General features: G+C 43.9%; 2 protein-coding genes across 7 annotated transcripts in view; one reads left to right on the top strand and one right to left on the bottom strand.

Moving 5' to 3' along the window:
* The window catches only part of ZSWIM5 (zinc finger SWIM-type containing 5), a 147335-nt gene extending 135341 nt beyond the window's left edge, over window positions 1-11994 (top strand). The window contains exons 12-14 of the mRNA XM_086385348.1: window positions 7678-7841; window positions 8319-8400; window positions 9135-11994. Coding sequence (XP_086241474.1) covers window positions 7678-7841; window positions 8319-8400; window positions 9135-9997 — 1109 coding nt within the window. The 3' untranslated portion in view covers window positions 9998-11994. The remainder of the gene's footprint in view (window positions 1-7677; window positions 7842-8318; window positions 8401-9134) is intronic.
* Window positions 1-12580, bottom strand: part of UROD (uroporphyrinogen decarboxylase) — a 42051-nt gene that overhangs the window by 25973 nt on the left and 3498 nt on the right. For 5 of the 6 annotated variants that reach the window (XR_015158025.1, XR_015158036.1, XR_015158024.1 and 2 more), the window contains exon 8: window positions 3287-3611. Coding sequence is in view for 1 of the 6 variants with exons in the window: in XM_086385410.1 (XP_086241536.1) it covers window positions 3480-3611 (132 nt within the window). In the remaining 5 variants the exon portion in view is untranslated. Of the gene's footprint in view, window positions 1-1759; window positions 3612-12580 lie in introns of those variants that run through there. The other variant, XM_086385410.1, reaches the window with a different exon arrangement.

Raw genomic sequence — 12580 nt, 5'->3', positions numbered from 1 at the left:
ACTGGACATGGAACAACAGACTGGTTCCAAGTAGGAAAAGGAGTACATCAAGGCTGTATATTGTCACCCTGCTTATTTAACTTCTATGCAGAGTACATCATGAGAAACGCTGGACTGGAAGAAACACAAGCTGGAATCAAGATTGCCGGGAGAAATAGCAATAACCTCAGATATGCATATGACACCACCCTTATGGCAGAAAGTGAAGAGGAACTAAAAGCCTCTTGATGAAAGTGAAAGAGGAGAGTGAAAAAGTTGGCTTAAAGCTCAATGTTCAGAAAACGAAGATCATGGCATCCGGTCCCATCACTTCATGGGAAATAGATGGGGAAACAGTGGAAACAGTGTCAGACTTTATTTTTTGGGCAGATGGTGATTGCAGCCATGACATTAAAAGACGCTTACTCCTTGGAAGGAAAGTTATGACCAACCTAGATAGCATATTCAAAAGCAGAGATGTTACTTTGCCAACAAAGGTCTGTCTAGTCAAGGCTATGGTTTTGCCAGTGGTCATGTATGGATGTGAAAGTTGGACTGTGAAGAAAGCTGAGCGCCGAAGAATTGATGCTTTTGAACTGTGGTGTTGGAGAAGACTCTTGAGAGTCCCTTGGACTGCAAGGAGATCCAAGCAGTCCATCCTAAAGGAGATCAGTCCTAGGTGTTCATTTGAAGGACTGATGCTGAAGGTGAAACTCCAATACTTTGGCCACTTCATGCGAAGAGTTGACTCATTGGAAAAGACTGATGCTGGGAGGGATTGGGGGCAAGAGGAAAAGGGGACAACAGAGGATGAGATGGCTGGATGGCATCACCAACTCGATGGACCTGAGTTTGAGTGAACTCCGGGAGTTGGTGATGGACAGGGAGGCCTGGCGTGCTGTGATTCACGGGGTCACAAAGAGTCAGACACATCTGAGTGACTGAACTGAACTGAACTGAACATACATGTCTAGAATAGGCAAGTTAATAAAGACAAAAAATAGAAGTTTCCTGGGCTAAAGGGAGAGATGATGGTGAATTACTGCTTAATGGGTACAGAGTTTCTGTTTAGGATGATAAAAAACTTTTGGAAATATATGGTGCTGCTATTTACACAATGAATGATATTCCACAATGTTGAATGTGATTAACAGTACTCAATTGTATACTTAAAATGGTTAAGATAGAAAGTTTTAGTATATATATTTTTACCACAATTAATAGGTAAAGGAATTAATAAAGAGGCAGTGTTAAAGCAAGCAAATGACCCTAAGTACAAACATTGAACTGTACTGGGCTTCATTTTTATCCTGGTACTTTTAGGTACATATTTAATTCTTCTGTGACTTGAGCTTCTACACTTTACCTTTCCATATGAAAATGAAATGAAAGTCACTCAGTCATGTCATATTTTGAACTAAAAACAGAGGCCAGGGCTTAAACAAAGCACACATATGAGGTGTCGTCAACACTCTCACCCCCACTTTCCATACCCTGTAGACTACCAAAGTAGCTGCACTAAAAGCAGGAAGAGTCTAGAAAAGATATTCTCCCAGGAAAGCATGTGTACCAGCTGAGCTAATTTGTTATTTTCATCTTTAAAACTGTTTCTTAACCACAGTCTGATTCCTTCACCAACAACATAGTAAAGGATAGAGAAAGGTATACCATGTTAACACATACCAAGAAAAACCTGGGATGCCTGTATTAAACAAAGACTTCAGTAAATGGAAAATTTTCAGGGATAAAGAGGGGCATTACACAGTGATAAAGGAGTCAGTTATCCAAAAAGTCATAATTATCTTTAATGTATATGCATCTAACAACAAAGCATCAAAATATGTGAGGGGAAAACCACTAGAACTGCAAGGAGAAATGGACAAATCCACTGTTACATTCATTCAGAGAGTTCACAGTACCTCTTGTCAATAATTGATACATCCAGCAGGCAAAAAAATCAATAAGTTATACTTGAACAAGCCATTAATTAACTGAATCTATTAACATTTATAAAATACTTTATCAAACTGCAATATAATACATTCTTTTCAAGCTCACATGGAATGTTCACCAAGATAGACCACATTCTGAACCATAAAACACACCTCAGTAAATTTAGAAGAACAGAAATCATACAAAGTATGCTTTCAGATCATACTTTAAGCTAGAAATTATTAACAGAAGGATAACTGGAAAATTCTCAAAAATATGGAGTTTAAACACACTTCTAAGTAACATATGGATCAAAGATGAACTCTCAGGAATTTTTTAATATTTTTAACTAAATGAAAGTTTAAAACTAAAAAAAAAAAAAATGAACTAATCAGAAATGTAGGATGCAATGAAAGCAGTGTTTGGAGGGAAATTTTACAGCATTAAATACATATGTTAGAAAAGAGGTAATATTGCAAATATTCCCTCACACCTGTTAGAATGGCTGTTATCAAAAAGACAAAAGATGTGGAGTACACTGTTGGTGAGAATGTAAATTGGTACAACAACTATGGAAAACGGGATGGATGTTTCTCAAAAAATTTTAAAAATAGAACTACCATGTACAGTATGTACCATGTATGGTATATGGTACAGTAATCAGATAGTGTGGTATTGGCAGAAGAATAAGCAAATAGGTCCATGGAACAAAATAGAGAGCTCAGAAATAGTCTCTCACAAATACAGTCAACTGGTCTTTGACGAAGGAGCAAAGGATAGTATTTTCAGCAAATGGTACTAGAAGAACTGTACATCCACATTTTAAAAAATGAATATAGACACATTGACCTTATACCTTTCATGCAAATGAATTCAGATGTATCATAGACATAAATATAAAACACAAAATTATAAAACTTCTAGAAGATAACACAGGAGAAAGACTAGATGACCTTGTGTTTGACAGTAACTTTTTTTGACCACACTGTGTTCCCTGATCAGGGATCAAACCTGGGCTGCCTGCAGTAGAAACACAGAGTCCTAACCACTGGACCTCTGGAGAATTCCCAGAAATAGCTTTTTAGATACAACACCAAAATTAGATACAGTCGATGAAAAAAACATTGGTAAGTAAGACTTCATTAAAATTTAAAACTTATGTGAAAAACATTGAAAAGACAAGCCACAGCCTGGGAGAAAATATTTGCAAAACAGTATCTACTAAAGAACTTGTATCCCAAATACACAAATAACTCTTAAAACTCGACATTATTGTTGAGAAAACAACTGAATCTTAAAATGCACTAAAGACCTGAACTGATGCCTTACCAGATAAGATATATAGATGTCAAACAAGCAGTAAGAAGATACTCACCATGACATGTCATATTCAGTTCAGTTCAGTTCAGTCACTCAGTCGTGTCCGACTCTTTGCGACTCCATGAACTGCAGCACGCCAGGCCTCCCTGTCCATCACCAAGTCCTGGAGTTCACCCAAACCCATGTCCACTGAACTGGTGATTCCATCCAACCATCTCATCCTCTGTCGTCCCCTTCTCCTCATGCCCTCAAATCTTTCCCAGCATCAGGGTCTTTTCCAAAGAATCAGCTCTTCGCATCAGGTGGCAAAAGCATTGGAGTTTCAGCTTCAACATCCGTCCTTCCAATGAACACCCAGGACTGATCTCCTTTAGGATGGACTGGAAATACAAATTAAAACAAAAATTAGATACCACTATATACCTATTAGAATGGCTAAAATCCAAAACACACCACCAAACACTAGTGCGGATGTGGAGCAGCAGAGACTCCTTCATTCCTGGTGGGAATGCCAAAGGTTCAGCCACTTTGGAAGACAGTTTGTCAGTTTTTTACAAAGCTACACATAGTCTAACCATATGATCCAGTAATCTTGTTCCTAGTTATTTGCCCAAATAAGTTGAAAACTTACACAACTGTCTACACAAAAACCAGCACGCAAATGTTTATAGCACCTTAATTTGTAATTGCCTAAAAGTGGAAGCAAACAGGATATCCTGCAGCTGGTGAATGGATATACAAGCTGAGGTAGATCCATACAATGGCATATTATTTACCAACGTAAAGAAATGAAGTGCCCTTCAATAAGTGGTGCTGGGGAACTGGACAGCTACATATGAAAGAACGAAATTAGAACATTCTCTAACTGTACACAAAAATAAACTCAAAATGTATTAAAGACCTAAATATAAGACCAGAGACCATAAAACTCAAAACATAGGCAGAACACTTTAACACAAATCATAGCAGTGTTTTTTTTTAATCTGCATCCTAAATCAAAGGAAAATAAAAAGTAAACAAGTGGGACCTAGTTAAAAGCTTTTGCACAGCAAAGAAAATCATTGGCAAAATGAAAAGACAACCTACTGAATGAGAGGAAGTACTAGCAGATAGAGTGACCAATAGGGAATTAAATCCAAAATATACATTTCATATGAACTAACATAAAAAAAAAAAACTTGATTTTTAAAATGGGCAGAAAACGTGGATAGACATTTTTCCAAAGAAGTACAGATGGTCAACAGGCAGATAAAAAGATGCTCAATATCATTAATCATCAGTTCAGTTCAGTCGCTCAGTCATGTCCGACTCTTCGCGACCCCATGAATCGCAGCACGCCAGGCCTCCCTGTCCATCACCAACTCCCAGAGTTCACCCAAACTTATGTGCATTGAGTCAGTGATGCCATCCAACCACCTCATCCTCTGTCATCCCCTTCTCCTCCTGCCCCCAATCCCTCCCAGCATCAGAGTCTTTTCCAATGAGTCAACTCTTCGCATGAGGTGGCCAAAGTACTGGAGTTTCAGCTTCAGCATCATTCCCTCCAAAGAAATCCCAGGGCTGATCTCCTTCAGAATGGACTGGTTGGATCCTTGCAGTCCAAGGGACTCTCAAGAGTCTTCTCCAACACCACAGTTCAAAAGCATCAATTCTTCGGCGCTCAGCCTTCTTCACAGTCCAACTCTCACATCCATACATGACCACTGGCAAAACCATAGCCTTGACTAGACAGACCTTTGTTGGCAAAGTAACATCTCTGCTTTTGAATATGCTATCTAGGTTGGTCATAACTTTCCTTCCAAGGAGTAAGCGTCTTTTAATGTCATGGCTGCAATCACCATCTGCCCAAAAAATAAAGTCTGACACTGTTTCCACTGTTTCCCCATCTATTTCCCATGAAGTGATGGGACCGGATGCCATGATCTTCGTTTTCTGAACATTGAGCTTTAAGCCAACTTTTTCACTCTCCTCTTTCACTTTCATCAAGAGGCTTTTAGTTCCTCTTCACTTTCTGCCATAAGGGTGGTGTCATATGCATATCTGAGGTTATTGATATTTCTCCCGGCAATCTTGATTCCAGCTTGTGTTTCTTCCAGTCCAGCGTTTCTCATGATGTACTCTGCATAGAAGTTAAATAAGCAGGGTGATAATATACAGCCTTGACGTACTCCTTTTCCTATCGGGAACCAGTCTGTTGTTCGGTGTCCAGTTCTAACTGTATGAGGTATCACCTCACACCTGTCAGAATGATTATCATCAAAAAGAATGCAAATAACAACTGTTGGTGTGGACGTAGAGAAAAGGGAACCCTTGTACACTTTTGGTGGGAATGTATATTGATGCAGCCACTGTGAAAAATGATATGGAGGTTTCTCAGAAAATTAGAACTACGATATGACCCAGCAGTTCCACTCCTTGGTATATAGCCAAAAAATGTAAAACGTGAATTGAAAAAGATACATGTACCCCAGTGTTCATGACAGCATTATTTACAGTAGATAATAAATAGAACCAACCTAAGTGTCCCATCAAGAAATGAATGGGTAAAGAAGAGATGGTATAAATATATAATCAAATACTGCTCAGTCACAAAAAAGAAGAAATTTTTGCCATTTACAGCAACATAGATGGAATCGAAGGATATTCTGCTAAGTAAATCAAGTAAGAGAAAGACAAATATTGTATGATATCACTTATATGTGGAATCTAAAAAATACAACAAACTATTGAATATAACAAAAAAGAAACAGACTCACAGAGTATGAGAGCAAACTTGTTACCAGCGCGGGGAGGTAAGGTGGGGAGGAGGGTCTGGATGGGGGAAGGAGTCTAAGAGGTACAAACTGCTATGTATAAAATAAGTAAGCTACAAGGATACATTATAGGAATATAGCTAGTATTTTATAAACTATAAATGGAGTATAACCTTAGAAAGTGTGAATCACTATCTTGTATACCTGAAATGTATATAATATTGTACATCAACTGAAACTAAATTAAAAAAAAAAAGCTACCAAGCTATAAATAGACATTTAAGGAAACAAGTGTATTTTGCTTCCTGAAGGAAGCCAGTCTGTAAAGGTTACATACTATTCCAAACCTGCGACATTGTGGAAAAGTTAACACTATAATGGCAGTAAAAAGATGAGTAGTTTCAGAAGGAAAGAGAAGAGGGATGAACAGGGGGAACACAGGAGATTTTTACAGCAATGAGTCTATTCTATATGACATAGTAATGGCAAACCCATGATACTATGCGTTGGTCAAAACCCATAGGATTGTATAACACAGTGGACCCTAATGTTAACTGTGGACTTCAGTTAATAGCAATGTATCAGTGTTCGTTCAATGTAAGATGTTAGTAATAAGGGAAACTGAAAGGGGAAAGAGGGGGATATGTGAGAACTCTCTGTCTTATCTGCTCAATTTTCTGTATACCTAAAACCACTTTAAAAACATAAAGTCAGGGTTTCCTTGGCTGTCCAGTGGTTAGGACTCTGCTCTTGCTACTGAGGGCCTGGGTTTGATCCCTGGTTGAGGAACTAAGGTCCCACCAAAAAAAAAAAAAAAAAGTCTATTAAATGTCTTAATTGATTTTAAAGAGGATAGAAGGAAAAAAGGTGATCTCTCAATCCTGACACCCAAAGATAACTACTACTGCTAAGACAGTGTTGTAAAAATCCCCGGATATATTCTATTCATTTATATGCATGCACACACATATTACCTGTACACAAATTGTTTATAATTCCCTCCACGACCTTAAAAGGTTATTGTTTCTATTTTATAGATGAAGTAACTGGTCTGGTACTGGCTGAACTAGGTTCATTTCCCAATGTATTTTACTCCAAAGCCTGTACACTCTTAGCACTGCACCTCTTTGTAAGACATAAGACCTACTTTTTCTTCTCTCTTTATTTCACATTTTAGCCCTTCAGAAGATACACCAATCTCTCATATACCCTACTGCCTTTACCTTATATGGTACTCATGGCATTCCTGCAACGTATTCCATAACTCTGTGCACTCATACTTGCCTACTGGATAAGAAGTGGTAGCCCAGCTCCAGGGAACTGTACTGAGAAGCAGACCTTGGGACTGGAATACTTTCTTGGCAATAATGTGGCTTCCTTCTCCTGTATAAGTAGCTCTCAAAATTCAGGTGTTAGAAAAAGTTATTTCTGGGACCTAAAGATCCTGAGGGGAAAAAAGGGTAAGGGGTCAAGGCCGATGAAAAGGTGGAGAGCAGTGAATTTGCATGGGTGCCTGGGGAAGGAAGGAGCCTCCAGTGGGTTCAGTGGAGATAAAGCTTGACCACCCCGACCATTCGGAAGCATTCCGTGCATTGACACCAGCCAGTTCAACCAGCACCTGTTGTGATCAGCTGACTGTTCAGGGAAGCTTTAAAGAAGATCTTGTCCCTGCCCCTTCTCTTGGCACCTGTAGGGGACACTCTGAGGCTCCGAACAATCCTGGAAGCAATACAGAAGCACATCCATTCTTCCTCCCTCATCTTCAAACTGGCCCAAGATGCATTCAAGATTGCTACTCCCACGGACAGTAGTACAGATGGCACCCTGCTCAACGTGGCCTTGGAGCTGGGGCTACAGGTATGGAGGAGGAGTGGGCCATCCCCACTTTAAACTTCTGGCCTAGTGACAGGGAGTTAAGATCCCATGAGGACTGGAGTGGGCATGGGCCAGGTCTGATTCTTTCTGTGTCCCCAGAACATAGCTTCTAGGCTAGTCACAAGGTCAGGACTCAATTTGGGGCTCTGTTTTGAAGTTAAGGCCAGTTAAGCAGTATAGCCTTAGGCTCCACAAGGTCCCCATCTTTTCCCTACCCACCCCCATTCCTCCAAGTCAAGGTGTGATAATAAGGGGTTTATTCATTACAGATCATCAGAGAAATCTTCTATCTGGTGGCAGGATGGGGCAGAAATTAAACAAACCCATCTGTACTTCTCAGGGGAGAGATGGTTGTTTAAGGCACAAATAAATACACATACATAAATGAATGGCAAGGAGGAGGGAGAGGTTATAGCAGTTATGCTAAGTCCGCTGGGAATGCCACTTTTTTTCGCCCAGGTGATGAGGATGACCTTATCAACCCTCAACTGGAGGCGCCGGGAGATGGTGCGGTGGTTGGTAACCTGTGCCACGGAAGTGGGTGAGTCTCCCAGCTCCCTGTGCCCCCAGGGGAAAGGATTCCTAGGCCCTACTCTTGGGACAGGACAGTGAATCCTTAGAGCTCTCATATTCCATTATTGATGGCCTAGGAAAGGATGAGGCTGCTGGTAGGAGAAGATGGCCCTGTTCAGCCTGACCAAGGTCTTCCCTCACTGCTTGGATTGTACCCTGAGGGCAAGCAGCACTCTGATCCTCTGCTAGAAACATTCTAAAAGAATGAATTTTCAGCCACCAGTACTCAAGTGCAGCCTTAGGAGGTAGTTGGCCCAGTTGTTTAGTCCCAGTCCCTGTCCATGCTTCTGAGAAATCCCAAACAACTTGGAGGCTCGAGACCCCATCTAGTGCCCAAAGCCCCAGCACAAAACTCTGCGCTGAGAGGCTTCACTTCAGCTAGAAAACCCAGGGGCAGATCTGAGACTCTGCCTTGGAGCAGGCAAACCACAGGCTCTGTTGCTTCATCCTTGTGAGGGGCTAAGAGCACCTGCAGAAACTTTCAAGCCTCTGACCTGGGGGAAAGAAGGGATGGGAAGAGACCTCAAATGGGGTCTGGCCACCAGGGTTGCCCCCCTAGCCCTGGTTACTGCAGATCATCTCAGGGCTGCTGAGGAGGGAGAGCTTGTCCCTGCTGGCCAAGTTCTCACCCCAAATGGTAATCTGAGTAGACCTGGATCAGGACCGGGAGGCCCATGGCTGAGCACAGGCTCTCCTTGACAGGTGTGCGGGCCCTGGTGAGCATCTTGCAGAGCTGGTACACACTCTTCACCCCCACCGAGGCTACCAGTATTGTGGCTGCCACAGCCGTCTCCCACACCACCATCCTGCGCCTCAGTCTTGACTATCCACAGCGGGAGGAGCTGGCCAGCTGTGCTCGCACCCTGGCCCTGCAGTGCGCTATGAAGGATCCGCAGAGCTGTGCCCTGTCGGCCCTTACCCTCTGTGAGAAGGACCACATCGCCTTCGAAGCAGCCTATCAGATCGCCATCGATGCTGCGGCTGGCGGCATGACTCACTCACAGCTGTTCACCATCGCCCGCTACATGGAGCTCCGTGGCTACCCGCTACGTGCCTTCAAGCTGGCCTCACTGGCCATGAGCCATCTCAACCTGGCCTACAACCAGGACACCCACCCGGCCATCAACGATGTGCTCTGGGCCTGCGCCCTCAGCCACTCCCTGGGCAAGAATGAGCTGGCGGCCCTGATTCCCCTGGTGGTGAAGAGCGTGCACTGCGCCACAGTGCTTTCAGACATCCTTCGGCGCTGCACGGTGACTGCTCCTGGACTGGCCGGCATCCCAGGCCGCCGCAGCTCAGGAAAGCTCATGTCCACCGACAAGGCTCCCCTGCGCCAGCTGCTGGATGCCACCATCAATGCCTACATCAACACCACACACTCGCGCCTGACGCATATCAGCCCTCGCCACTATGGAGAGTTCATTGAGTTTCTGAGCAAGGCCCGGGAGACCTTCCTGCTGCCTCAGGATGGCCACCTTCAGTTTGCCCAGTTCATCGACAACCTCAAACAGATCTACAAAGGCAAGAAGAAGCTGATGCTGCTGGTGCGAGAGCGCTTCGGCTGAGAAAGCAGACAGCTTGCTGCCAGGGCAGCCTGGGCTCCCAGGTACCATCAGGTCAGGCCACGGACACAAGCATTTGTCCACCCTGAGAGGACTCTGAGCACCTGTGGCTGAAGCCAGAGGACCACAGGGCTAAGCATGGGGAGAGTCCAGCTGTAGCCAGCATGCCTGCCTGGGCAGGGTTCTTACAACAGCCCACTGTTCCTGGAGGAGCAGGGCCCTGCAGACCAATCAGCACCCACAACATGCCACCTCAGGCCCTTGTATCCTGCGTGTCCCGGGCATTGCCCCTCTCTCCCTTGGCAAACACAGAACACTGTTCCGTCTCAGGGATTGCGTAACCAGAGAAACAGAAGCGTTTATGGTACTGTAAATACTATAGTCTGTGTGTTGCCAATTATGTTGTAAAGTTGTAACTATTTATAATTCTGGTTCTAATTTGATGGGTACTTGTAGCTGTGGGTGGGAAGATAGGCTTGTTTTCTGAGGAGATTCACAACCATTTCTCAGGTTTCCCTTGCAGAGTATATTCTGTTGGCAGTGGAAGATTGGGGATGGCAGGGAGAAAAATGGCCAGTTAAGAGGAAATCTCAAGTCTAGTCTATGCAGAAACCCCAGCCTGCAGAAGGGCATTCATAGCCCAGTGATGGGTGAGAAGGCCCAGTCTGGACTTAGACTTTCACCTCATGAAGCCATGAGGACACGGAAGCTGTTGCTCCTGCCTCACACAGCCTCTCTAGGAGTCTGACGAGTTTCTGAGAAACAGGTGAAGGTGAATGTCTGGGAGGCCACTGAGCTCATAATGTTCATCCGCTCTGGACACCGTTGTCTTAGTGTCTGGTCTCATCTCTAAGTGTGCGTAGAGACCTGAATGACTAAATACGTGTGTCTGTGTGCATAGGTATATCTGTGCATGCCTGTATGTGCACATATATATTTATGTGCATGTGTCAGGTCTGTGTGCTGGACGGTGGGTTTCCGTGTGAGGGTACGCGCATATGTGAGCACACTGTAGTACGTACCTGTGTGTCTGTTGCTGTTTGCTGGTGCATGTTTAGTCTGTGTGTATCTGGCCACACATGAACGCACGTGTGTAAATCTGTTTGGTCTGTATCTGTCTCTGTGAGTAACTGTGGTATTTCCACATGTAGGTTTGTCTGTGAATTCATGTTCTAGGATCTGCATGAATGTGTCCCTTCTCTTTTTGCCAGATCTCTCATCCCCATTCCTCTGTTCTCTCGCGCCAGCTAAACATGTTCCCCATCTCTGTGGCTCCTGTACTCATCACTGTCACCCAACAAGCTTCTGAGCACTAAGCTCCCTCTGCCCTGAGTGGCTCCTTCAGCGCCACATTTCTCTGCTTCCCCTGCACCCGCTTTCTTCCCCTGCCTTTCTACCTCAAGCTTCCTCTGCCCGCTTCTGCTACAGTCCCATGGGCCACTGATTTGGAGGCTGCAGCTGGAATGCATTTGGCCTTGCCCTGACTAGCTTCTAGCCCAGGTGGACAGCCCCTCTGTTAGCTCTGGCTGACCTGCAGTGTGTCATGTTCCTGCTACCTTCCTGCCCCTCTCCTCGCCTGGAATTGTAGGAGATGGCGCAGGCATTCAGAAGAGTCATTTAGATGCCAGTGTCTTGGTGTTTCCTGTTTCCTGTCTTAGTTCCCGAGTAGGGGGTGGGGTGTGATAGGGAAGGGGTGGTATAGCTAGAGTGTGAACTAAAGACCTGTCTGCTTTGTTTTGCTTTCTCTGACAAACTGTGTCACTTTTTTTTTCCTCCACACTGACCAATAATTTGTATTTGCTGTTTGTGGCTACTGAAGTCTTACTGTTCCGTCATGGGCCGTACAACCTCTCAGCCTGATAGGTTGGTTAAAAAAACAAAAGACACCACTCCCATTTCTGTATCACAATTGCCGTTTTTTAGCAAGTATGTGAACTCACAGTGCTTTTCTATGAATAAATCACGGATCACAGAAAAGATCATTTTTCTAAAATCAGAAATTGTGTTTTTTCAATAAATGGGGCCCTTCTCTGTATTCTCTATCACCCTGGCTGGGACAGGGAGCTGGTTAGGCCTATAGCACAGAGGGTTCCTAGCACTCTAATAAGATGTGGAATAACAAATGAAGAATTTCCTACCACACCAGACCGCTTTCCAGAGCTCACAGGCACATCAGGGCCGGACCCCAGAAAGTAGGTACCATTATGATGAGCAGAAACATCAAGATACTGAGAAAATCAGAGGGTATACACAGAAAAGAAGCCTATTGGTGTCAGAAGCCTTCTCAGCTCCGTGATGCATGTCTAAGCAACTCAGCCGATCTTTATGCCCTCTACCCAACTTTTCGGGTCAAAGCTGAAGGCCTCTCAGCTTCTTCCTGCTGACCTAGACCCCATCTTCCTCAACAGGCCTTTCTGAATATTCTAACCATTTCTGTGTCCCTCTCTGATCTATACACTCTTCCTCCCCAGACACAAAGCCCTGGCTTCACATGCTGTAGGGACCCCATTTCCCTGTACATGTCACAGCTCCCACTCCTAGGAAGATCTATGCAACCCCATGTGGCTCTGGGGCTTGGAGATCTGA

Source organism: Bos grunniens, chromosome 3, assembly GCF_055505025.1.
Source record: "Bos grunniens cultivar Pamir isolate PY7600 chromosome 3, Bosgru_T2T1.0, whole genome shotgun sequence".
In the NCBI taxonomy this organism is placed as follows: Eukaryota; Metazoa; Chordata; class Mammalia; order Artiodactyla; family Bovidae; genus Bos; species Bos grunniens.
Note: the sequence above shows the minus strand (reverse complement) of the source record. Positions and strands in the feature narration are given on the sequence as shown.